General features: G+C 44.2%; 1 protein-coding gene and 1 long non-coding RNA gene across 7 annotated transcripts in view; one reads left to right on the top strand and one right to left on the bottom strand.

The window, feature by feature from the left end:
- Nucleotides 1-1,010: 1,010 nt before the first annotated feature.
- LOC140659427 (uncharacterized) lies at nucleotides 1,011-1,923 on the bottom strand. The gene is made up of 2 exons (XR_012045129.1): nucleotides 1,643-1,923; nucleotides 1,011-1,126 (listed from the first exon to the last, which is right to left on the bottom strand). It is a non-coding gene; the product is annotated as an uncharacterized lncRNA (long non-coding RNA).
- Nucleotides 1,924-6,374: 4,451 nt separating this feature from the next.
- Nucleotides 6,375-23,066, top strand: part of ZBTB46 (zinc finger and BTB domain containing 46) — a 59,687-nt gene continuing 42,995 nt past the window's right edge. For 2 of the 6 annotated variants that reach the window (XM_072879099.1, XM_072879094.1), the window contains exons 1-5: nucleotides 6,375-6,485; nucleotides 6,974-7,154; nucleotides 12,313-12,354; nucleotides 13,506-13,632; nucleotides 15,449-15,588. In XM_072879099.1, the coding sequence (XP_072735200.1) occupies nucleotides 15,535-15,588 (54 nt within the window). In that variant the 5' untranslated portion in view covers nucleotides 6,375-6,485; nucleotides 6,974-7,154; nucleotides 12,313-12,354; nucleotides 13,506-13,632; nucleotides 15,449-15,534. The other 4 variants (XM_072879095.1, XM_072879096.1, XM_072879097.1 and 1 more) reach the window with 4 other exon arrangements.

Genomic DNA, 23,066 nt, shown 5'->3' with positions numbered 1-23,066 from the left:
CGTGACCCCGACAGCTCCCAGGTCTGTAGGAACCAGGCGTCGTCAGCATGGCTACTCACAGAACGGCTCGGTGATGCTAAGTCCTATTAACTGCCTGTGAATAGCCTCAAATATAAACCTCATGACAAGCAATTTAATATAAGTTCCAATGTCGTGCAAAATGCTTCTGATTTACTTAAGAGCATTTTGTGGATGTTTTGCCAGGGTTCTCCTAATTTTTCTTGTTATTATTTTAGAATGGGAAGCAACCACAGAGATCTGCCGCTACCCCCAGCACAGCTCAGCTCCAGGCACTGCCCCACGTGGGACCCCAAAATTTGGGCTCTCTGGGTAAATTCAGGACACCGGAGGTAAAACCGAAAGGAAGCATCAAAGCAGGAGCAAAGCGCAGGCGAGCTCTCCATCCCCCCTGAGCCAAGGGGGGAACCGAGGTGGGGTTAATTCACCCAGAAAGGGCCAGCCTGTGCCCGCCGGAGCGTCAGCCCAAGCTCCGCATAAACGAGAGCAAAACTTGACTTACCGTATTTAACCTAGCTAAACCTCGAATGTGGCCTGCATCGTTAGGCGAACTACCAATTGCCTGACTAAACCCCAAACCACACTTCCCAGACTTCAGTAGTTATATATATTTTAACTGTTGCTTCTGCCTTTTTGAAGCGTAGCTCCATTACACGCGCTATTTATACAGATTGCACGAAACAAAGGGCTCACGTGCAGCCCGGCAATTTCTTCGGGTTCTGAAGAAAACCAAATTGTTGCAAAGAGAGGGATATATTTCAGCTAAATCTCTCTTAAACGCTGAGTAGTTTGAGGTGCTGTAGCAAGAAGGCTCGAGCTTAACTGAGAGCCAGATCAGACTTTGAGGGGTGCTGGCACTATGGGAATGTCCCTATTTGTGTGTTGCAAGTATTGAAAAGAGAAATGGGTTTGCCCATTTCTAAAGGGGCTGGTGTGAGCCCCTGGGTAACGGCTGGGAAAGGTTGCAGGCGTGAAGGACGGCAATACTGGAGGAGGAAGGATCAAAATTTATTCTAAACGTGTCAGCGCTGCGCTGTTGGTCTCAGGAGAAAGCACGGCCCCGGCACTGGCTCTTCCCAGGCGTACAGAGGCGAACGTCAGCGAAGAGCTGCAAAAGGAGAAGATCTGGTTAAAGAGTACCACCCGAAACGCAGAGCGGTGAGCTGCTCCGGATCCACAGCTGGGAAAGGAGGAAACCTTTCCCGAGTGCCGGAGCACTACGATGTAAAATAAAGCAGAAAGCAACCCTGAGAAGAGCCCAAGCTGATGAAAAGGAAACAGAGACCCTGTATTGCAGGAGGAGGGCGATGCCGGCGTAGTACAAAGTGATCTGCTTGAGCCTGGACTGGCACTGAAATGGTCAGCAGGTTCTGGGTGGGAATCAAAGAGGCCCCAGGTTGGCTCCAGGCTCCCAACGGGGTCTGCAGAACCAGAGTTTGGCTGCTGCTGGGCCACCCCAGGGAAGAGAGCAGGCGAGAGACGAGACAGAGCCGGGGCAGCAAGCCGGGGACGGTGGGGACGGAGCAGCCAGGAGAAGGTCTGGGGACAGAGCTTGCTGCTGTCCCCCCCCTGCACGCCCTCCTGCACCCCCCCGTGCCATGGCCCCGGCACCTTCCATCCTTACCATCATCTACAGCCTTGGGGGAACCTAAACGAACACCCCGGAGCTGAACTCAGCCAGGCCACAAGGAGTCGGGAGCAGGGACCGAATTTGGCAGCCTGGATGCTCCTCCACTTGAGAGGCTTTGAAAGGGAATGTATTTTTGGAGCATCAAAGATCAACTGTTTCTGACTCCGGCCAATCCCTTTCAAGAGCAGCACCAAAGGAGGTCAGTGGGATGCGGCTGGTCAAATATTTTGTACATGAACATCATCTCTCACCCCCTCAAGTATTTACAGACCTGAGAGCATTTCCTGCTGTTCCCCCCCGTTGAATATTTGGTGTCTCTGCTTTCTCTAGCAGGATGGTGCGGTGCGTCTGGGTTAGCGGTGAAGACGTGAAGGACCACCCCAGCGCTGCCCTTCAGTACGGAAAATAAAAACTAAAGCAGTGCAATGTGTTTAGTCACACAAATGGCAATGGATGTACCCGGCAAGCGGTGAAACGGCAGCGTACGATAATGAGAAAAAATATGCGGGGGTGGTGGTGGTGGGGAGATGGGGTGGAAAGAGGGAGTTTTATTCTCCAGGGTTTTTTTGTAATCTTCATTCACCATATTTAGTAGGCTTGTGACTTGCCCTTGCTAGCTCATGGAGAATTCCCCCAAGTGTTTACTCCCACAACCCAGCAAATGCCTCAATACACATCATGGAAAAAATACAATCGACATCTTCACTCCCACTAGAGAAGGAATTCTAACTTGCCCGGCACAGACCGGGAGTATGTGCCTGTGAGAGAGACAAATACTGCTTCATTAGCTCGCCTCAGATGTGGTTTACTCCTCAAATGACCTGGTCAGGGCTGCACACCACCTCCCTCCCTTCCTTCACCTAAAGAACCGCCTGACCTTTGATCGGAGCAATAGGGACAGGAATGTGGGTCCTTTAACCCTTTCCTCCGACATCCCTGAGCTGCTCTAACTTGGCTGGCAAAGTTGATGGTCCCAGGATTTTCAGGGATCCGGAGCTGCCGTGAGGGGTAGGAGCAGAGCCCTGCAAAACGGCTTTCTTCCGTAGTTGGGGAAGAACAGGCTTTGGTGATGGAGATCCATGTCTACCGTGTACAGAACGTGGAAACAAAATGGGGATCGCTGCGAACAGAGCTTACAGATCAGAGATCGCTCGGCTTTTTTTTTTTTTTGCACCTCTATTTCAGAGCACAAAACTTTTGTAGGGGGAAAAAACCCAGAGTAATTAGGCCATTTGGGTTTTCTCAACGTGCTTCCAAACTGACCACGTGACAAGGACACACAAGAAATAATTTTAATTTATCAAATGTAAAATCTCCTACAACTGCGATGAATATAAGGTAGAGCAGAGCCGAAGAGAGGAGCTAGAATGAGAATGCTTCAGAATTACTGATGATTTTGCAAATGGGACGCGGTACGAACGCAGCAACCCAGGCAGCTTTCCTCTACCGCTGTTCCCCGCTCCCGTCCCACCTCACCCCGGCACAGGGGACAGCGGGGGGCTGGCTTATTAGCACCGGTAAAGTCTTTGAGATTGTCTAGTGAGCGATCACAGAGGTGCAGGGACGCCGAGCAGGTGGCAGAATTCAATGACAGGCGTGCAAGTCCGCATGGGCTTAATTTGCGCAGCCGGTGACGATGATTAGCCACTGAGCATCGGCACGTGGCTTCGGCTTGGCTATGCCGGTGGCTGGGGGTACATTCGAGCGCTCGCACGCTCTTCATAAAGCAAAGGGAACGTGTCGGGGCGATTCCAAGCGCCCTCGTGCTACAGGAATATGACTTTTACCTGTTTTCCCAGTGGCTAAAAACTATCAGCGGTGCGACTAAAGTCCTCACCTCCGGCGGTCTCTGCCTTGATGAAATCCGTGATACGGTGGTGTGCAAAGGACGTTGACTCGGGCTGGAAACACGCGGTCTGGAATCCCTGACATTTCTCCAAAGAGGTCCATCGTTATGCTCTTAACCTCTCCTTTGCACAGCTTGTTTAAGGCACTTTGCACACCAAAAATCACACGAACTACCCTGATTTTTCCTCCAGCTCCTCTTTTTTCCTCTTCTCCTCTTTTTTCCACGCACGTTCTTTCCTTCTTTATGAGGAGAAACCACTTCTCTTCTAAGGACAGGCTGAGTAATTGCAGTATTTACCTAAAATACAACACAAACTTCTAATTAGAGGGGGGGGAGTGTGACTGGCAAAAGAATATTAAACCTTTTCCAATCTCCTGAAATCCTTTGTGCAGAACAGCTTTGGGAAACTCGGCCTGCCGCCACCCTCCCCCTCTCGGAGAGCGTTCCCCAGGGCAGTGCCCAGGCTGCAGCTGCTGCTGCTCTGGGGGAGTCAGCCCAGCCTGACACACAAATAAATACCACGTAAATAAATACTTTTTTCCAACAAAGAGCTGGGGAAGAAAACCTGGGTCGGAGGAGAGGAAGGGAACGTAGGCGCTGAACCTGAGGAGCTCTGGGATAACTGGGGGAGCGTGGTTTCAAATGCAGAGGAGCGAGGAAAGGCAGGAGGAGTGCTTATAGCTGCAACCAGGTATAATATAGGTTTTATGCAAAATAGATATATTTGCATAAAGATATAGCTCCATTTTCAATCAGCTCCTCTAACCTTCACATTTCAGTGTGGAGCCGAAAAAAAAAAGAAAGACAGACTTAAAGCACAGAAGTATTTAACACCTGCAGGCGCAGGGGGGATAGCTTCACATGAAAACCAGCTTGAGCATTTAGGGCGGAAAAGGGGTTTTGGCTGTTTAGTTCCAGTGCCCTTTGTCCACAGGTGACAGAGACTGGGAAATGTGCGTACAAAATGTGCGTACAACAAGGCAAACACCCGGGATCGGGCATGCAGACAGAGCAGGTGGCAGCGGGAAACCCCGCCTGGCGACGATTTAGTCTTGCTTAAGTCTAAGAAATTGTGTCCTTCGTTGCATTAACAGACAACTTCTGCAAAGTCTTCATTTGCATTTTAATGGAGCTCTTTCTAGGAAGGTGCTGCTTGGACTCTGTCGCAATATAAAGCAAAGAGGTAATTAAAAACATGCTGGAGTTAAAAGACATTTCATTTTCATTAACCAGGTTTATTCATAGTTTTTTCAAAATTAAAGGTATTTAGGGTATGTAGGAGGAAATGGGGGGGGGGGAGGAAAACACGTGACGGAATATCTGTTTATTTAAATTACAGATTAAAAAGTGGAGAATACACTTTTTGTGAGGGGACGACCTAGAGATTAAAAGCACCTTGTAAAAGTGGAGTTGAATAAAGAGTAGGCATAAAAAAGTCAATGCCGAGGCTTCAACAGTAGGTCTGCCTACTTGAAAGCCAAAGATGAAGAAAATACATAGGATGAGGGAAAGGAAACCACGGAGGAAATTTTTAAACCTTAGGCATGCAATTATCCAGGCAATTACTGTGATTACACACCTAAGTCAGTTAACTCTGCAAACAAATGGCCAACCCAAGTTACTCGTTATGTGTATTTCCCCAATTTTGGGCACAATCACAGTATGCAAATGTTGATAAAGTTTGCAAACATTTTATCTGCTGGACCAGCTCCTGCTTTCACAATCCAGCAACTGCACAGATTTCAAGAACGATTCCCTCGCTCGCCACAGCTATTGTACGACCGGCGTTGACTCCCTCCACGCTCCACAGCTATCCTGTCCTGTTAAGCTCTGTCCTTTGAAATATAGGGCAGTTTCCGTCAGATCCTTCAGCGCGACCGTCAAAAAGGGCAAAATCCTGCCCTTTGTTGCAACAAGAGGTTTTTCATCCCCAGATCTGACGGCACCCTACGCCGACGAGTAACTAAGATCTCAATTTCGCAGCGGCAGAACCTCATTCTCCAGACCCCCAGCCACGCTCCCCAGCCAGCCATCAAGCCGGGCCAGCGCCCCGCCGCCCAGTGAAGTCGGGGGGCTCTGAAGCCTGCACGGCTGCATATCTTTCTTTTTTTTTTTTCCCCCTCAGGGGGTTCTGAAATACAGCTTATTTCTTAAGAGAGCGGAAAAGTGATTTTTTCCCCCCGCAAGGTGCCGAGGAGGCAGCAGCACGGCCAAGGCAGCGGCCCAGCACCGCCGGGAGCACGGGCTCCCATGATGAGCCAACCCCTGTCCTTCATCCCGGCTGCGGCTCCCGGGGAGGCCGCGGTGGGCCCGAGGGGATGCACCCCGACGACGGGAGACGGCCGGCCGCAGCGGCGCGCCCTCTCCTCGGGACAGGCGCACCTGCCGCCACAGAGAGGCGAGGCGAGGCGAGGCGAGGCGAGGCGAGGCGGGAGCCGCCCGAGCCGCCCCAGACGGGCCGGCGGCCGGTCCGGAGCGGGGCCGGGGGGAGCCGCCCGCCCGCTCCCCGCCTCAGCCCTGTCACCGCGCCGTCCCGTCGTGCCCCGCGCAGGCGAGCCCGGGCGCGCGCCCCCGCCCTCCCTCACTTCCGGTGTCCGGCAGTAGCAGAGCCGGCGGCGGCGCCCCCGCTCCCCCGGCGCAAGGGGGGGGGGGCGGGGGGGGAAGGGGGCGGGGAAAAGGGGCGGTGCTTACGGAGGCCCGTTGCCCGCCACCGCCCAATCATCGGCCGCCGGCGGGGGGGAGGGGGCGGGGAAAGCGCCGGCACGCGCCGCGCGGCGCCGCCCCCGCCCGCCGCGGGCTCGCGCCCCGCGCGCCCGAGGGAGCGGCGGGAGCGCGCCCGGGCGCCCCCGCCTCCCCCTCCGCCGGCTTCTCCCCCCTCCTCCGCCCTCCTCCCCCTTCCCCTCCCCACCCGGGAGGAGAGGCACGGAGTGACCGACGGAGCCAGAGCTCCGGCCGCTCCGAGACCCCGCTCTCCTCCATGGGGCCCAGGTAAGCGCGCCGCCCCCCGCCCCCTGAGGCGAGCGGGGGGTCGCCATGGCCGCCCGCCCCCTGAGGCGGCAGCGCCGGGCCGCCCCCATCCCCGCGGCCGCCCTGAGGCGAGGCGAGGCGGGCAGCGCTCCGGGGGTGGCGGGGAGCCCCCCCCGCTGCTCCCGCACCTCCGCCTCGTTTATTATCACCGTTATTATCACCCCCCCTACCCCCCACCCCTCCGGCCCGGCACCCTCCTCCGCCTCGGGCAGAGCCCGCCGCGGGGGGAGCGGGGGCCGATCGCTCCCTGCCCGCGGAGGGGGCACGGTGCCTTCTTTGGGACGCGATGTCTTATTTGGTGTGGGTGGATGGCTTAACTTGGTAAGTGGCAGGGTTTAACCCCCCTCCCCCGGCCCTCCCCTCCCCTCGCTCCGCCGCCCGCCCCCCCTCCCCGTAACCTCCAAAAGGGGAATTTTCCAGCTGGTAATTTCTGCTGCGTCAACACCCAGCTCAAGGGAGAGGAGAAGAGACAAGGGGGCATTTTAACAGCAGCTCCACTTGCGAATAGCCAGCCTCAATCCCGGCTCCAGCATTAAAACCCTTTCCGCCCCCTAAAAACCAGCATCCGTGCAAGTTGGACCAAGAGTTTGTCAGGAGTGTGGTTCAAAACTGCTTGGAAAAAGGGATGAGGTAATAATACTGGTGAAGCATGTTGTATTTCTCTCTTTCTGCCTGTCTCTCTCTCTCTTTCTCCCTCTCCTCTTTTTTTTTTTTTTTTTTTTTTTTAAAAGCCAGGCCTGTTTTGGGTTATTGTCTCCCCCTAAAGCCAGACATAGATCGCCTGGCCTTGCCTCCATTTTAATTGCAGGCTGAAATGGGGGAAGTGACCCTCTTTATAAAAAAAAAAAAAAACCCAAACCCAACAACAAACAAACAAAAAACCCTTGAAAAAATAATGCTGTTCCTTTGGGGGGATGTAGTTGATTTTTCATAAGGCTGTAACAAGTGCAAAAGTGCCTGGAAATGTTGTCTGTCATGCTGGGAAACTAGTGAGGTGTCCTTCCCCCCTCCCCAGAAGAAAGTGTTTGTAAAATTTGGCCGAGGGGAGAAGGAGAGGTGCTGTGAAAGGTGCTGATAAAAGAAGGGGTTGTGCTGCTGGATTGCCTTTGTGTCTCTGTAAATAGACATGTCAGTTCCCAAAGTAATACAAGTAGTGTCTGATAACTCAATCCCAGATGACAAATAGAGAATGGAGCAGATTTTCAGGACTGTAATAGTGGGAGGATTTCTCTTTTGAAACGGAGGAGGAAAAAAAAAAATCTTAGTACCTCCTGAGGAGGTTCTTCACCGGCACGTTACTGTGAAGCTGAGCGTTCGGATGAAATCCGGAGATATAAACCGATATTTATTTATTTTTACACCTGACAGGGGAAAGATAAACAAAGGAGAGTTTAACAGCTCTTTAATGAATTCCTCATGCTTTTTATTTTGCAATCTCAATGATTCATTTGGCAAGCCTTACAGGACGGGATTATTATCAGCATTGTTTAAAGCCATGCTAATTAGGAGCTGTGTTTTGCAAACAGTGGTATGGTAGACACCTGTACCAAAGTTCTTGCATGCATTTTAATTGCATCACTGGTATCATTTTTTGCATTTAGTCACTGTAATGTCGATCTAGGTCTCAGTTCTTGAACTCGATCAAGTATTTATTACAAGTGTGGATTCTCTGTGTACATAGAGCAGCCCTGCTACTAATGCATTAAATGTATTTTCTCAAAAAGGCGAGGGAGTGTGTTTTCTTCTTTTTTTTTTCCTGTGGGGTTTGAAAGGAAAAGCTACGTTATCCAAGCAGAGTGAGAAAAACGTAATTTTGAGGAAGAAGCTTGCTGTGACTGGATAGCTCTTCCACTTGTATCACTACCTTGTTTGAACGTTTTATGTTTTTATAGCATCCTTTAATTGGAAATAAAATTTGACTTTCCCCTTCTAGATTCTGTCTAGCTTCTCTCACTGTGTGTCAAGTTTTATATTTTGAAAGCCTTAGTGATGGAAAAAAATGGGTGGAGTGTATTATTAGTCACAATATTTTCAACATGTGGTGAGGAATTATCGCTTTAAGGTGTTTTTTGGGAACTGGCAAGAAGTGGGTAGAGGAGTCTGCCCCATGGGCTGGAGGGAGAGCTAGAAAACAGTGTTTAGGGGAGCTCCCAAACATAAGTTCCTGAAAAATACTATGTGGTTGAGTGTACTAGTGGGATAACTGGAACTGAAATAGAAAACTAGTCTTTTGTTTTTGATGCAGCCTGTCCAGGAGGGGGAATCTCGCTCACAGCTAAACTTCTCTCTCAGTTGTTTTCATAGACTCTATGTTAGCTTTGGTGTCATTTGAGTCAATTTTAGTGTGGTACGAAAAAACGAGGTATTCTAATAATGCTAACGTTAAGTGTTTATTCATGTATGTTTAAATGCTGCTTCATTCTAGAGTGTGTAGGATTGAGCCTTTGAAAACATGACCTGTACATGGGGTTCTTGGAGACTGAAGAAAATGGGCCACTTTCTCCCCGTGGTCTTTGTTTTCTGGGACAGTTGTACAACAGTGGATATGTTCTTTGCAGGAGGGTTTTTTTTTTTTTAATAACTGGAAGTGCTTAGAGGAAAACCAGTTTAGCAGCCCCCCCTTCCCCAGCAGTCCTCCATTGAAAGGAAAAATGCCTCACGTTTGAAAGACCTGTTATTTGCTGTTAATACGCCTGCTTTTCCTCCGGTAGCATGTTGTGTTGCTGTGAGGTTGAGCATATTCTTTTTGTCTTTGCTATCCACTTGTGTGGATTTTTTTTTTTTTAGATACATGTTTTTGAAGTTTCTAAGCAAAGTTTCCTGTCCTCCCAGCAGCGTAGCAGCAGGCTAACACCCAATCCAAACTGCTATTGCTTGCTTTCAGAGCAGAATTATTTCATAAACAGCTCAACCTTTCCCAGGACATTTTTCCCTTCATGTTCTTGCTGGTTTTACTGGCTGCTCCAGAGCACTCTGTAACGCTCTCTAGACTCCCCCTAAATCAGTAAAAAGCATTCACAGGGGTTTTCCTTGCTCCTGTGTGCTTAGTTTAATGGGCAAACAAAAGGGCAAAGAGAGGGCTTAGTTTTAAGTCTTTGAAGAGCTACCTGCAGTTGTAATGGTTATCCCACGTGTCTCTTATAATTCCCAGGAGCCAGCGGTTCGTGTCCATTCCTGGCTGCGAGCATTACCCTAGAAAATTCTGACACTTTGCACAAAAGGATTAGTACCGTGTTTATATTTTGCTCCTGGCTTACGACTGGCTTGAATATTTTGAAGTACATAGCTTACCTGTGTTTTATGTGTGTGATATTTGAAACTTAAAATGTATTAATAGTGAAAGCAAGCGTGCTGCGGGGTTGTCTGTAGATAGCCGGGGTCACGTTAGGCGAGAGTACAAGGACCTACCACGGCTGTGAGATAGAGGGAGGTATTTGGTCTGCGCGAAGTACTGCGATCTTACTCCTTTCCTAAGGATCTCCGTGAGCATTTTTGTGATATTTGGTCGAGTACAATGACAGTCAGGACTCCAGCGTTAAAGTTTGTTGCTTCAAAACTTCAATTTATTCGTTCTTGAGGACTTTTTGTTTCAGTAGGCGATACGTTTGTGTTACAGCCCCCTTAAATACAACCTTCAGTAGTTGGTTTTCTCAATTCCCTTTAGATCTTTAGTCCTTCAGGCAGGATGAGAAATAAAAGCGTGTATCACTTGTTGCGGGACTTCTTTCGGTCGAGGAAAGAATCTCGACTTCCCTAAACAGTTCAACGCTTTTCTGTTTTGTGCTGCCTTGCTGTATTTGGATGCACAAGGATGTCCAGTTTGCAGGGATGGCTGCTGGGGATTCAGTTCCCATCCCATAGCTCTGTTGATTGAACGTGCTGGTGTTGTAACTGCTTTTTATCAGTCTCCCCTTCTGTGAAACAGGGGTGCTGGGGTTTACTCAGCTCTTCCAAAACATTTTTCTAATATACCGATGAAAAATCATAGTCATGTTAAAAACACTTATTCTTCATAAATTCAAACTAGTGTGAAGTCCTCACTGAATTTCCTCCAAGATACAGTGGAGTTCAGAGGCTCGTGGGTGGGGTTTTCTGTCCCTTACCAAGTTAGCTGTGGTGCAGTTATTTTCTGAACAGTTGCTTTAACTTTTTTTCATACCCATATATTTAAGAAACATCAGTTTGCGTTTTGACTGCTGTTGAAATGTTGGGTTTGAATAGCTTCTGAGTGCTTCGCAGGGAGGATGAGATCCTTGACAGCAATTCTAATTAGATGGAAACGTGTTCCAGTTGGTGGTGTTTTGTTGCGTGCAGGCAAGGATGCATGTGTGCATCGGAACAACGCAGCTGCCAAGAGGGGCAGTAGTTTTGCTGAAATGCAACAGGTAGATGCCGAGTTAGAGCTGAAACTCACCTTTTTTTGCCTTGCTTTTTGGGTGTGTGGCTCGCTTTCATTACAGCCCATGCAGTGGTGTTCCCTTCTGTCCTGCTACTCGCTTGGCTTGTGTATGCACTCAGGAAGAAAAACATTCAGCAGATGTTGGAAGTTGCCTGGCGTTTGCTTTATAGTAAAACTGAGTTGGGGTCTCCTGTAGTGGAGGGAGGCAACGGTGTGTCAGAAATATTCTGCAAACACAGCTACTAGCTTGTGTATGGATTAAAATAAACTTGGGAACAAGAATGTCGGAGTGTGTGCCAGGAACTGAGCTGCTTAAGAACCCTACTTAGAAAAGTGAGTAGGGTTTTACGTATTAAAGAATATGTTTATACCTGTGTATACTTAAATACGTAGTTATCTTTCCTAATTATTTCCTCCTCATGTGTTGAACAAGCTGCTTATTCCATCCAAGCGAGTTTGCTTCCTGATATTTCTCACCTTGTGAGGAAGAACTCTGCAGAAAGAGTCGATATTTCAGGCCATTAGCTCACTCCCTTTGAGGAAGGGGTTAAACAAAATTTACACCTTTTGCACTAATACACCATTGGAGGAAATACCTTTCTGACTAGTGCTCAAATCATGCTCTGAAACAGAAGAATCGATGGTCTGTATTAGCCATTAGGTGCTTAAAATACCCAAACCCGACACCAACTAATTTAAGTACTGATAAACGAAGTAGGATGCAGTACTCCTAAAAGTCCTGCCACTATAGTATTGGAGAATGAGGTGGTGGCTAAATATAAAACTAGCTTATTGACTTCCTTCTTATTACCACTGTATCCTTCTTGGCTTCCATCCACTTCTTTTTTTTTATAATAGTTGATCAAGTCTGGATTATGAGATTTATACTAAAAAGTAAGAAGGGATACTTACCCAAGGCACTAAGCGCTTGTACCACGAGTTACACAAACGAAATCAGATTGTTCACAGAGTACCTTATATGTCATCTTTGGTTTTGCACTGGTTGATTTTTTTACTCTTGGGTTATTCCTGACTCCTTATGTGTCTTTTCTGTCTTTTAGGTGCTCTTTCCCTCGGTTCCTCCCAGTGCTATACTTCTCTCTAAAAATCACCTCATGATTCTTCCTCCTTTTTTGGCTCCCTCCCTTTTTACGTACTGAGTTTGGGAACTTTAGCAAAGATCCCCTAGTTAAAAACCCAAAAACCAATGAGAAAGGTTTGGAGGAACCATTCTTCAGGGCAATTCCCAGTGTGATATGCTTGCAGTTCTTTAATCCTCTTTTATTTTTAAGGTGCTTTTTATGTTGGTTTTTGTCTAATAGATGCACAAGGGCAAAGTCTTTTTGCTTAAATTACTTTTGTGACTCTTTTTTTTTGTTTTCTTTTAAGTGGAAGCTTAAGATCTTGCAGGATTTAATGGCACTTGGACAGGTAAGTGTTGTACTAGCCACAGGCATTTGGATTTTTTCAGGCTGTTTTTTTTATCTTCACTGCTAGAGTAGCAGATATATCTGTTGCTAAATTTTTTTGTTTGTTTGTTTTTAATATCACCAGACTTCTCAAGCCTGGTACCCTGCAAGATACTTGATTTTTAAGTGCTGGCTAGCTCTTCTATGTTCTTACTGTGTTCTCCAAGGTCCGTGGTGTGGGTAGTGTTGGATCTGTTCTTCTCTTGGTGCGACCAGATGAGAGAGAGAACAAAAATAGCGGCATGATAGGAGCAATTGTTTCTGTGTTGTGATGGAGCTCTCCATGATGGAGAGAGGGGACGGAGGGACAGGCACACAGACAGAGTTGGAAGTTATGGGGAAATGAGTAAGTGAAATGCAGAGGAAATACAAAGAAATATTACTGCAAGTAAGCATTTTGACTAGAGCATGCACCTAGTGCCCTGTAAGGAAAGGTGCATCCTGTTGTCTTAGCAAATTGTTACCAGTTGGAATATTGTATTTTGGGCTGCGTAGCTTTTACAGGCATGGAAAAGAAAACTTTCACCTTCTGTTAGGTATTTGCATCTTTTTCTGTATCTTTTGAAGGCTGTGATTCAGTCGAGTTGGGTGGGAATAGAACACAAATACCTTACTTTTGTATAATGCAGGCACATAATTTTTCTGTAACCTTAGGCAAATATTTTGGTTTGGAGGGGAATCACTGTAACTGTGAGGTTAGATTAATACTAACCCCATTTAAAGTGTGTGGATGGCAGCTGTCACAGAAACATTAACTGAAACTTTATGATGTCAACTAGAACAAATAATACTGTTAAAATTGTTTGAAATCCTCATATAAAGTACTGGTTTTTACAGAGACTTCTTCAAAGCACTTCTGTCGAAGCATAGTCAGAAGTTGTTAATAGTCTTAAAATTTCTATGTTAAACTCTAATTTAACAGAAGAGCTAAATCATTTCTCCTATGTGTCAGAATATATTTCCTATATATCGGAATACTTGTTCAAAATGGCAAACAGTGTTGTGCAGTTATTTTAACTGTTGCTTGTAATTATGTGACACTGAAGGTTTTTGTATTATGTTAAAGTTTAGATTTTAATTTTTGCCTCCTATTCTTTCCATTCCCAAATACAGGACATCTGATGAACCTTTTGGAGCTTGCTACCAGAGACCGTTCTCCTCTATTCATTAAATCATGCACTATCCAGCTGTGAAACATTGTGACGTTTATTTTTGCTAACAGAAAACATTTTCAATATTGGTAAGTTCTCAGCATTTAAAGATATTTTTGCAATGTGGTAAGGGAAGGAGAAAGAGTAGCTGGAGATAATGTTGTCATGAGGACTTGCAGTTCTTTATAAAATTTGACTTAATGTTGATAACAAAGGCTGGTTTAGAAATCTTACCCAAATGCAAAAGTTGAAGAAATACCTCTGGCTATTCTTCTGCTCCTACCTTGTGGTAGGGCTGCCTCCATTAATCATGGTCACTTGTTCTCTTCCGTTCAATTAGAAGAGGAAAACAGGTGCAGAGCTCAAAGCAAGATGAAAAACTGCAGAGCAGTGCAAAATAGTATAGGTCTCAGCTTCACCGTTCTTACCAGACTATTCTGGCTCATTTTGTGACTCTGGGACGGAGGTGTAAATGAGAGTCTCAACAGTAACAGTCCTAAGACTAAGTGAAAATACCTATTGCTTTTATACTTTGCTAACAAAGTAATTTCCCATGTGTCTGTGTTGGTCTGGCTCCCTCACTCCCCTGCTTTATTTTTTTAACTGTCTAAATAACAGGACTAATAAGAGGTAGCCAAAACAATTGCTATGGAGAAGCGATCAGAATTAGAGAAAGGCAAGACTTGGCAGCCTGAAATAGAAATTGAGAACAAAGTCAATGGTATTTGCTTCAATTGGGTCATATTTGTTTTCAGGATTTTCACAGTTCTGCTTGTTGCCATAAGAATGCTTGGATTTTCCTTATTACTTCATTTGTTTATTAGATAAGTTATTTCACCGTTTATAATGACATTAGTTGGTATGGGAAAAGCTTTCTTAATTTTTATCTTCTGATGCTTTCTTTCACAATCTATTACTACAGGTCAGTCTTGAAATCAACAGTATTGATTTATAGCTTATTTTCACTAGGAGCTAATCTATGTATCGAAGATGTCTGAAAAATACAGAGATCAGAAATAAATGGCAAATACTTTGCTGTAATGACTAACAGTATATAAACAGTATAAAGCTTTGAATAAAGTGTCGTCAGAAGTTTTAGTTGAAGTAAAATGTTGCAAGTGTAGTGAATATGCTATTCTGAAGAAAATAAAGTCTGTTTTGTATAAGGAAAACAGGCTTACAAGATGATAGTCACAGTGGATGGGTCCTCACAGGCAAAAAATCTTTGTGTGGATGAACTATTCCTATTCTTAATACCTCGTAATTGTAAATGTTAATATTTTATCTGAGAAGTCTATCTGTGAAGGTGCCTTACTATATCTAAGGATCTATATTTTACACAGAATTTTCAAAATCTTGGGATTGTTTAGTCTCTTAGGCTAGAATGGTGTCAGCCAGTAGAAACTGGCCATTAAACGTTTCAAGAGGAAATTCTCTTGAATATTCCATTGCAAACTTGATATTTTTTTCTTCTTCGGGAGTTGTATCAGTAGCTTTTTAACCTCAGTGTTTTATAGGTCAGATAAGGTGAATTAGTGCCCTTCAGGCCACAAATGTCTCTTTAAAAAGTCATTAAAGTGAGAATGTTTTGAAAAGCTACCAAACAGGAAACACTGTTGTTTCAAGGATCTGTTTGAAGTTTTAGTATCTAAAATTAGACTTTTCTTTTTCCCCATACTTTAAGAAGTAACTCTTGCTTATGTTACTGCAAAACAGTGACCAGGATTTAATTACCTGCAACGTATTGATACACTTTGAGTTAACTTTTTTGGGGGGGTTCATTGTCGTAAAAAGGGGTGTTATTAACTGAGTTTGGAGGGAAAGCACTTAACAATGTATCACTATTGTTCAGTAATCTTGTAGTTTAATGCTAATAACTTATTTTGGTTTTGTTTTTTATCATAGTTCTGTCTTTCTCCTACAAGAGTTCCTACCAGTGCTATTGGAAGGTCGCAGAAAAGTGCACTACCTGTGCTGCCCTAGGGCTGTTGATGTCCGCAGCTGTTGTAGGAGAAACACTAGACCTGGAACCCAGTTTGTTACTGGTAAGAAGTAATTGTCTTGCATTTTATTTTTTTGTTTAATATTAAAGTTTGCATGCTTTCTCTAACAAAATCACTAAAAATCTTTTCACTGCTTATTACGTTTAGAACGCTATGGCAAAACATGCATCTCTGGTCTCCCCCACCCCCCCCCCACCCCCCCCACCTATTTTTAACTTTACAGTTTCTAAATTTCTAATTCTAATTTCTCATTGCCCTCCTTCCAAAATGTGGAGGCTAACACTTTTCCCTTAGCTTTCATTTTCAGACCTGGTTTTCTCTTGAAATTCTTCGTGCACTGTCAGAGCTAATGAAGGTTAATAAATGGATTTTTCCAAGATACCTTCAGAAATTCTGTCTTTCGGTCACACTTTTGTACTGTGCAGCTTCTGCGCACTATAGCTGGCCTCGTAACATCTGGTAGATGGTTTGACAGGCCAAAGGCCAAAGCCAAGTCTCTAGTTTGAAGTTCTGGAGTAGAGTGAAATGTTTCATGAAAGCTCCCTGTTATTTTACATTCTGCTTACTGGAGTTAGATTTTGCTTGCGGTTCGTGTTTGGATTGCAGAAACAAAGCTTCGATGATATGAATGACTAGAAGCGTGTATTGTTTTGCATGTCCTTATTTTTTTTTGCTGAAATTGGCCACCTTTTAATTCCTAATTGCATTCAGATCTATGTATTTTCATGGTAGAAGCAATTGTCTACTGATGATGTCTTAAATGTATTGTATTTCCTGACAAAATCTAACCTGGACCAACAGGGAGTTGAAGTCTCTTTGCCTGCCCTGAGAACTAGCAGTTTGAGTGAGTGATTTCTTTGCTGGTGTGTTACAGCTACTGAAGGTGTAATGCTTGCCCTGCTGCTGCTGTTTGAACTTTACTTGTGGACTTTCTGGATTGTAGCTACTCCAGAGATGCTAAACAGAGATGTTTTAATGCTGTCGATGATGGGGTAGCATTGGCTTGAAATTGGAGAAATTTTAGTGAATCCTCATCAGGCAGATTTTAATTAAATGCTGGTAGGGGCTTGTGGTAGGGTTTTGTTTTGTTTTTTTTCTCTAAAGTCATTGAGAATTGAGTGGGCCTTTCAAATCTGATAATAAAAATATAACTAGTTTGGGGTTTTTTAAGTTCACTGAAAATGGTTTGCCTCCCAAATGCTTGCCATTTCTGTAATTCCGTAGTATTTCTCAGACTGAATGACAAAACTTTTATTTTCTTCCTGTGACTCCTAACCCCTAAGGATGAGCATGCACTGTTGGGCTGTAATTAACCATTCTCATCCCCAGTCATAAGGGAAAAGTGGTACACTGTTGTTATCATGAAACCATGAGTTGTGAGTAACCTATTTGGTCCAAGGGTCTGGTTTGGTCTGTTTACAACCATCTGCCTGTTTCTCTCAGAATTCAGAGTTGTGGTTGGAATGACCAACTTAACCAATGATCAGTTTCGTGAATCAGAATAGGATAGAAGAGTTTCTTTTTTGGCAGCTGTTCATTTTCATAAGCTGTTACTTGCATCGACTTTGAACAAAGCTGAACATACGAATATAATTTTGGGGTATCTGGTATCAAGAAACTGAAGCTCTTCTAGAATTGCGTGCTCTTCTTCAAACACACTTATGAGAAAACGCTTTACTTCTGGAGATTTGTACTGGTAAAGCTCACGAGCAGTGTCTTTACAGGGAATTATCGTCCATTAATATCCTGAGTCTTCTGCTCGCTTTCTCATGTAGGAGAATAAGTGCAGGTGCTGTCCTTTTCAGTGGCTAAGCTTACGTTGGGGTTTTTTGTGCTCCATTCTTTTCAGCACAGGGCACATGGATAGGAGGAATCCTATGCATTTCTGTTCTCTTTAATTGGATGAAAGTAAAACTCGTATACACACTGTGTCTTGTTGTGCAAGGAGGCGTTTCAAGCCCAATCTCACCTTACAGAGCTCCTTTGCAGAGGAATTTAAAAAATGTTGGAATGTCTTGGGAGTGGAGACATGGACAGGACACAGGGGAAGCAGAGAAGTGGGGTGTGTTTGTTGGGTTTTTGTATAATAAACCATTGGAGTGAATTTGAGTTCTTCCTTAATCTGTTTTTACTTTTCTCTGAAGGGAGAGGGGGGAGGAAACAACACATTTTTGGTTAAATTCCAGTTGGCCTGTTTTCTTTCAGGAGCGTAGAGTGGCTGGTGGAGGAGTGCACTAGTGAATGTTTTGGTACTCATAACTTGTGTCCTTAGTATTAGGTGTAGAAACATGTTTAGAAAATTGTAACAGACTAAATGTCATGTAGTTTAAATTTTTGGTTTGCTTATATTCCGAGAGAGCAAAAAGTAAACAAACAAACAAAACCCCTACCAACAACAAAGCCCAAAAAAACCCTCTAGCCCTTTTTTTTTTTTTTCCTGTTTTCCTTCTGAGAGAAGGGAGTTTATTTTTGTCCCCACTGTTTCCCAGGGGACTGTACCGTACAGGCTTTCATCTGTGTGCTCCATTTCTTGTCTGTGGGTTTGTCAAAATTCAAATAATGCACTGAGTTTTAGATGCAACAAATTTGTACCCCTTAATTTTACTGGTGTTAAGATTTTGGTCAGGAGACCTATTATGGGTACGTGTGCTGAGAGCTTGGCTTTGTAAGTATTACTGGTTATTCTTTTTAAAACCTTTTCGACAGTAGGTGAAGATGGTGTTTATTTAGACTCTTGTTATGTCATCAGGTGATATTTTTGTGTACAAATAACTGTACTGATAGTGCAAAATAAACAGATAAACAGATTTCATAGATGCTATATTTGTAGAACTAGGTTCATTCTAGCTAGGCTTAAGGATTATATAAATTATTAATGCTTACTTTAAGACCAGGTTTTGGACAACATGAAAAAGAAAAAGCTGGCCTGCATCTTGACAGAAGTTTGTATGAAAGTGATTACTAAATCTGCTCATGTTTTGTTCTTTTTGCTGTTACAGGCAAGTGTTGTTTGTTTAGGGACAATTTTTTTAGTTATTTGTGGGAAAGTAATAGATTTGAATTACTGTGCTGTCTGCAAATTGACTTATGGAGAAAGCCTGATCTGCTACAATTTATTTTGTGGAAAACCTACAGATGAGCTTTCATGGTTCGTTGGCTTCTTGGAAAGCTGTGTTGTGGCCATGTGCTGTCATCGCAGGCCCAGGCCTAAAGGATTTTAGTAGGTGCTCTATGTTGAAATCCTTCCATGTACTAAAAAGCCCCGAGATAAAACAAAAAATATATCATTGATCTTTGAGGTCTGTTTCTAAAAAATCTCCACAGTTTATTCCATCTTTACCATGCTTCCACTAGAAGTTTGAAGGGTACTGCTTTTCTGACAAAATCTTTCCAACATCTTTTAAGTGGAGATAAATGTCGTTACCAGGAAAAGGGGAAAAAAAAAGCCCAACAACAGGCCACAAAACAGCATGTAAAATTGGAACACAAGAGCACAGGGTTTTGAAGCTTCCTGAATTTTTAACTACTAGCAAATTGCCTTAAATTTAACTTGGTTTAATTCCCTAGTGATCCTTGACATTAAACGGATGTTCTGGTTTGACATGGGTAGACAGAAAACTAATTAATTCCTCTGAATTTGAGGCATATTTAATTTTTCCCCCAAAGACCTCCCATTTAAAAGGTACAATGCTGTGACAAATGTTGAACGTGGAACAATGCTTATAAGGTAGCAGACCTTTAGACGGAGGAAGATCAAGACATTTACAAGAATAATTGGTGGTTTGGAAGATGTTAAATTTGATTGATCAGACTGAACACGGGAGTATCCACATCATTGCTTGCATGCTTGGAAGTGCTGTAATGTGCCCACCTGTCAGTGGAAAGGGTGCTGCTCTTTGGGATGGGTGTCTTCCCCATTCACCTCCCTATCTCTTTATACTTAAAGTACTTTGGAACAAGGACAAGTTGTCTTCCCTTTGCATAGAGGAATGAATATTGTCATTATTTTTACTTGTTTTCTTATATTCATCATATTTTAGAATGTCAGGTATTTTTGCTTTCTTGACCAAAAGGTACCTGCCCACCCTCTGCTCTTGTCCCCAGTGTCCTTGGAAATGTGGGCAAGTAAGATATACCAGGACTGTATGATCTTGCTGTAATGACAGGCTTTTGTTCATCCATGGCTTGCCTGGAGGGTGTCTTCTGTCAAGAGCTTGGTGGGTGGGAGGGAGGCCAGTAAGGAATCTTGCATAGATTTTTTGTGTGTGTGTGTGTAGTAAAAATCCCTCGATAGGAAATAAAGTCAGAGGAAAGCTATTTCCTAAAGAGGCTAGCAAGTGCTTCATCCATAAGAAGCGCCAGGTTAGTCAAAGCCTGAACCTCAAACTGGTCCAGTCTAAACCAAAGGTAGCAAGAGACAAATATTTTAATCTGGGTTTCTGCCATAGGCAGCTTAAACAAAGGGTAAGGTGTGTCTGAAATAGACTGTTATCAACAGTGAGGGGAACCCAACCCACTGAACTAAGCTGAATAAACATGTGAAATAGTAAAGAAATAAAATCTCAAGGAACTGGTGTAATTTCCAGGTGAAAAACATTGCAGAAGAAAAGCTGTTGTTGCATAAACTCACAAAAGCAGGTGAAGACATTGACAGATATTCCTGATGCTAATCTGTATTAAATTGAGGAAGAGAAAATTACCCTTGCAGGAGATTTCCTGCCCCCCCCCTCCCCCCCCCCAATTCCAGGGAGTTGATGTCTTGGAATATGGATTTTGATACCTATGAAGGAACAGCAAAAGGAAATGCCATATCTGAAACCTTCTGATTGCTTCGTAATTGTATGCTGTGAGGTTTTCTTGCATCTTCCTCTGAATCGTAATCGTGTGGATATGGCAGCTGTTGAAGACAGGATTGGTGACGGACAACTCACTTTATCCTATGTGGCAATTCGTATTTCCTGAGGGGACTAAGCTGACTCTTCAACTCCTAAAAGTAGATGCAGTAGTGGTTTCTGGAATAAAGACAAAACTGAACTGTCATTCTGCCTTAAGAGGTGGTTCTCTCAAAGATGAAGACGTTGGGAAGCGGTGGCAGCCACCTTCAGAGCCTGGGTTAGAGAGCTGCTGTGCTGGCTGGTTCTAGCACAACCTTTTCAGGCCAAACACCTGAAAAATCAGTTTGGTTTTTTTTTCCTCACTCCCTGACTGATTCTTGGTTTGATTGTTACTTATTTATTTAATTTATTTGAGATGGAGATGGCTTCTGTGCAAGAATTTGACTTGAGGTCTCTGGGCAGATTTCAATGGTAAATAGGCAGTGTTGTTCAGATAGTGTAGAGCTACGCTATTATTGACCTCTTCCAGTTCAAATAAAGAAAAGATTAGCTTCTTTCTGTGTTCTGTGCTTAATTCTGTAGAAAAGCTGTATGGATTTGAAATAGATGAACACCAGTTCAGCCTGTTTGTGTTGCAGGAAGATGGTCCTTCCTCTCAAGGGAAGCAAATGCTTCTGGGTGATCAGGGACCAGCTGGTCTTGCAAATTAGCATTTCTGACACTGCCGAAGAGACAGCTCTGTTCTTGCGGAACTGGAGAAGCTTGTGCAGGCAATCTTGCATAACTTGAACTTTTGAATGATCAGGTGGCTCTCTAGCAGAAAGGTCCTGTGTCACGTATGTTCTGTGGGCTGAGAGGTTGTTTTCTAGCCAATGGTGTTGGCTAAACTGTAGCTGTTTTGCTCCTGTGGATGATAATAATAGCACAGACTAGGGGAAGGGGGCAGAGGTCTTATGGATCTATATTCCACAGTACAGGAAACCCACTTACATGTGTCAGGAAACTTTCTTAATCATGGCTGTCCTAGGACTGCCCGCTGCTGTGAGCCGATTTGAACAGATGGGACTGAATTTGTGTTTGAACTCGATGTATGTTAGAAAGTTGCTTCACGCTCGCATCAGCCTCCTTACTGACAGTGCTTATATTTAACCGTGTACGCTTCAAGACCATAAGACCTCAGAAGTACAGTGATTTTGGTTTTATCAGCAACCACCGGTAGCCTAAATCCAGGCTTCTGATGTGTGTGCCTACCTATAATTACATTTGGAATTTGGTCTTGTCAGCAGATACCAATTTTACAGTTGTTTGTTGACATGTGGACCCACGTAGCAATTTTACAGTAGGAACTTCTTGTATTGGAACAAATTTAAGTTTTAGAGAGAAAGGAGTAGATATTCATCACGTTGTGTGGCAGCTCGGCACTCTTAATTAGTTGGACCATTAAACCACTGTTACGCGGTATATAAATCTTGATAGTAACTTCCAAATAGGCGGTATAAGCTGGATAAAATGGCAGAAATCAATGCCAAGGAATTTGTAAAGCTGTGGCAGCAAAGGCGAGTACAGAGTTGCAAAGGTAGTAACTGCCGAGGTATGGTGTTGCAGAGAGTACTTCATCGGTCTGTCCTGGTGCTGCCGGCGTCCGTCCACACCACCTTGAGTGTTGTGAACTTGAAGTCGTCTCACGCGAGAGGCAGGATGTGTTGATACGCCTGATAGCAGTGAAGTGTTACCTTGGGAGACGAAGGGCAGGGAGTTTCTGATGACGCTGAACAGACAAGAGGCTAAACCGCGTGGTAGGAGTGACTTACTGAATGCTGCGAGAAATGTATGTACGCGCTCGTCCGCGCTGATGTATTGCTTCTCTCGTATTTGTACTTTGCAGGTGGGATAAAATTCCATCTAAAAATACTAGCGCCACTGATTACTGTCAACCTGTCCACATTGAAGACCTTTTTTTCTGTTTTGGGGTGTAAGAGGAGGATAATTTGGAGCATAACTTACAAGACATGGGTCTCTGCAATGCTGTTGGCACTAACTAGCGGGTTTTTTTATAATACTGTCAAATTTTATGAAAGGTGATCAAAAGTCCTGTGAATTCTTCTCAGCTTGGTGGATGCTTTGTTATTTTGGTCATAAGCATCCTTTCTAAACATGAATGTTTAGGTGATTATTAGAATTTCTCTACCTAATATCTTAAGGTGGTTGTGGGGTAAACTTGGAGATGTAAAGCCAAGGAAATAACCCGCTTTATTGTGAAGTTAAACATCTTGTGCTCATAAGTAGTTAAGCTTCAAATAACATGAATTTCATAGTTCTGATCTATTGCCAGTTTAGTTTGGGTGGGGACTTAAAATTTTGTGATCTGTGGTCTTGGATTTGCCTGTTGCTCTTCTGACTTGAAAACAGTATTTATAGCCCCTTAACGGCAATATAGCAAGGGAAATAGCTGGTTTGAATTGGCTTTTGCTGTTTGAGGATTTCAGCTATTCAGTGTGCTACACATAATGCTTGCTCCCTTGAGGAAATTGTGTTACAGAGTGCTCTTCAATAGTTTGTCTCCATCAGCGTGGTTTCAAGCTTAGTACCTCTTTCAAAACCAAACTTTACTGAACCTAAACAGTAAAAACTGACAGCTGTTTTACCCAAGTAACTTAAGACAGGTTTTCTTACAAGTCTGTAGTA

Source organism: Ciconia boyciana, chromosome 14 (genome assembly GCF_034638445.1).
Source record: "Ciconia boyciana chromosome 14, ASM3463844v1, whole genome shotgun sequence".
Classification (NCBI taxonomy): Eukaryota; Metazoa; Chordata; class Aves; order Ciconiiformes; family Ciconiidae; genus Ciconia; species Ciconia boyciana.
The sequence above is the reverse complement of the archived record's forward strand: the minus strand, read 5'-3'. Positions and strand labels throughout refer to the sequence as shown.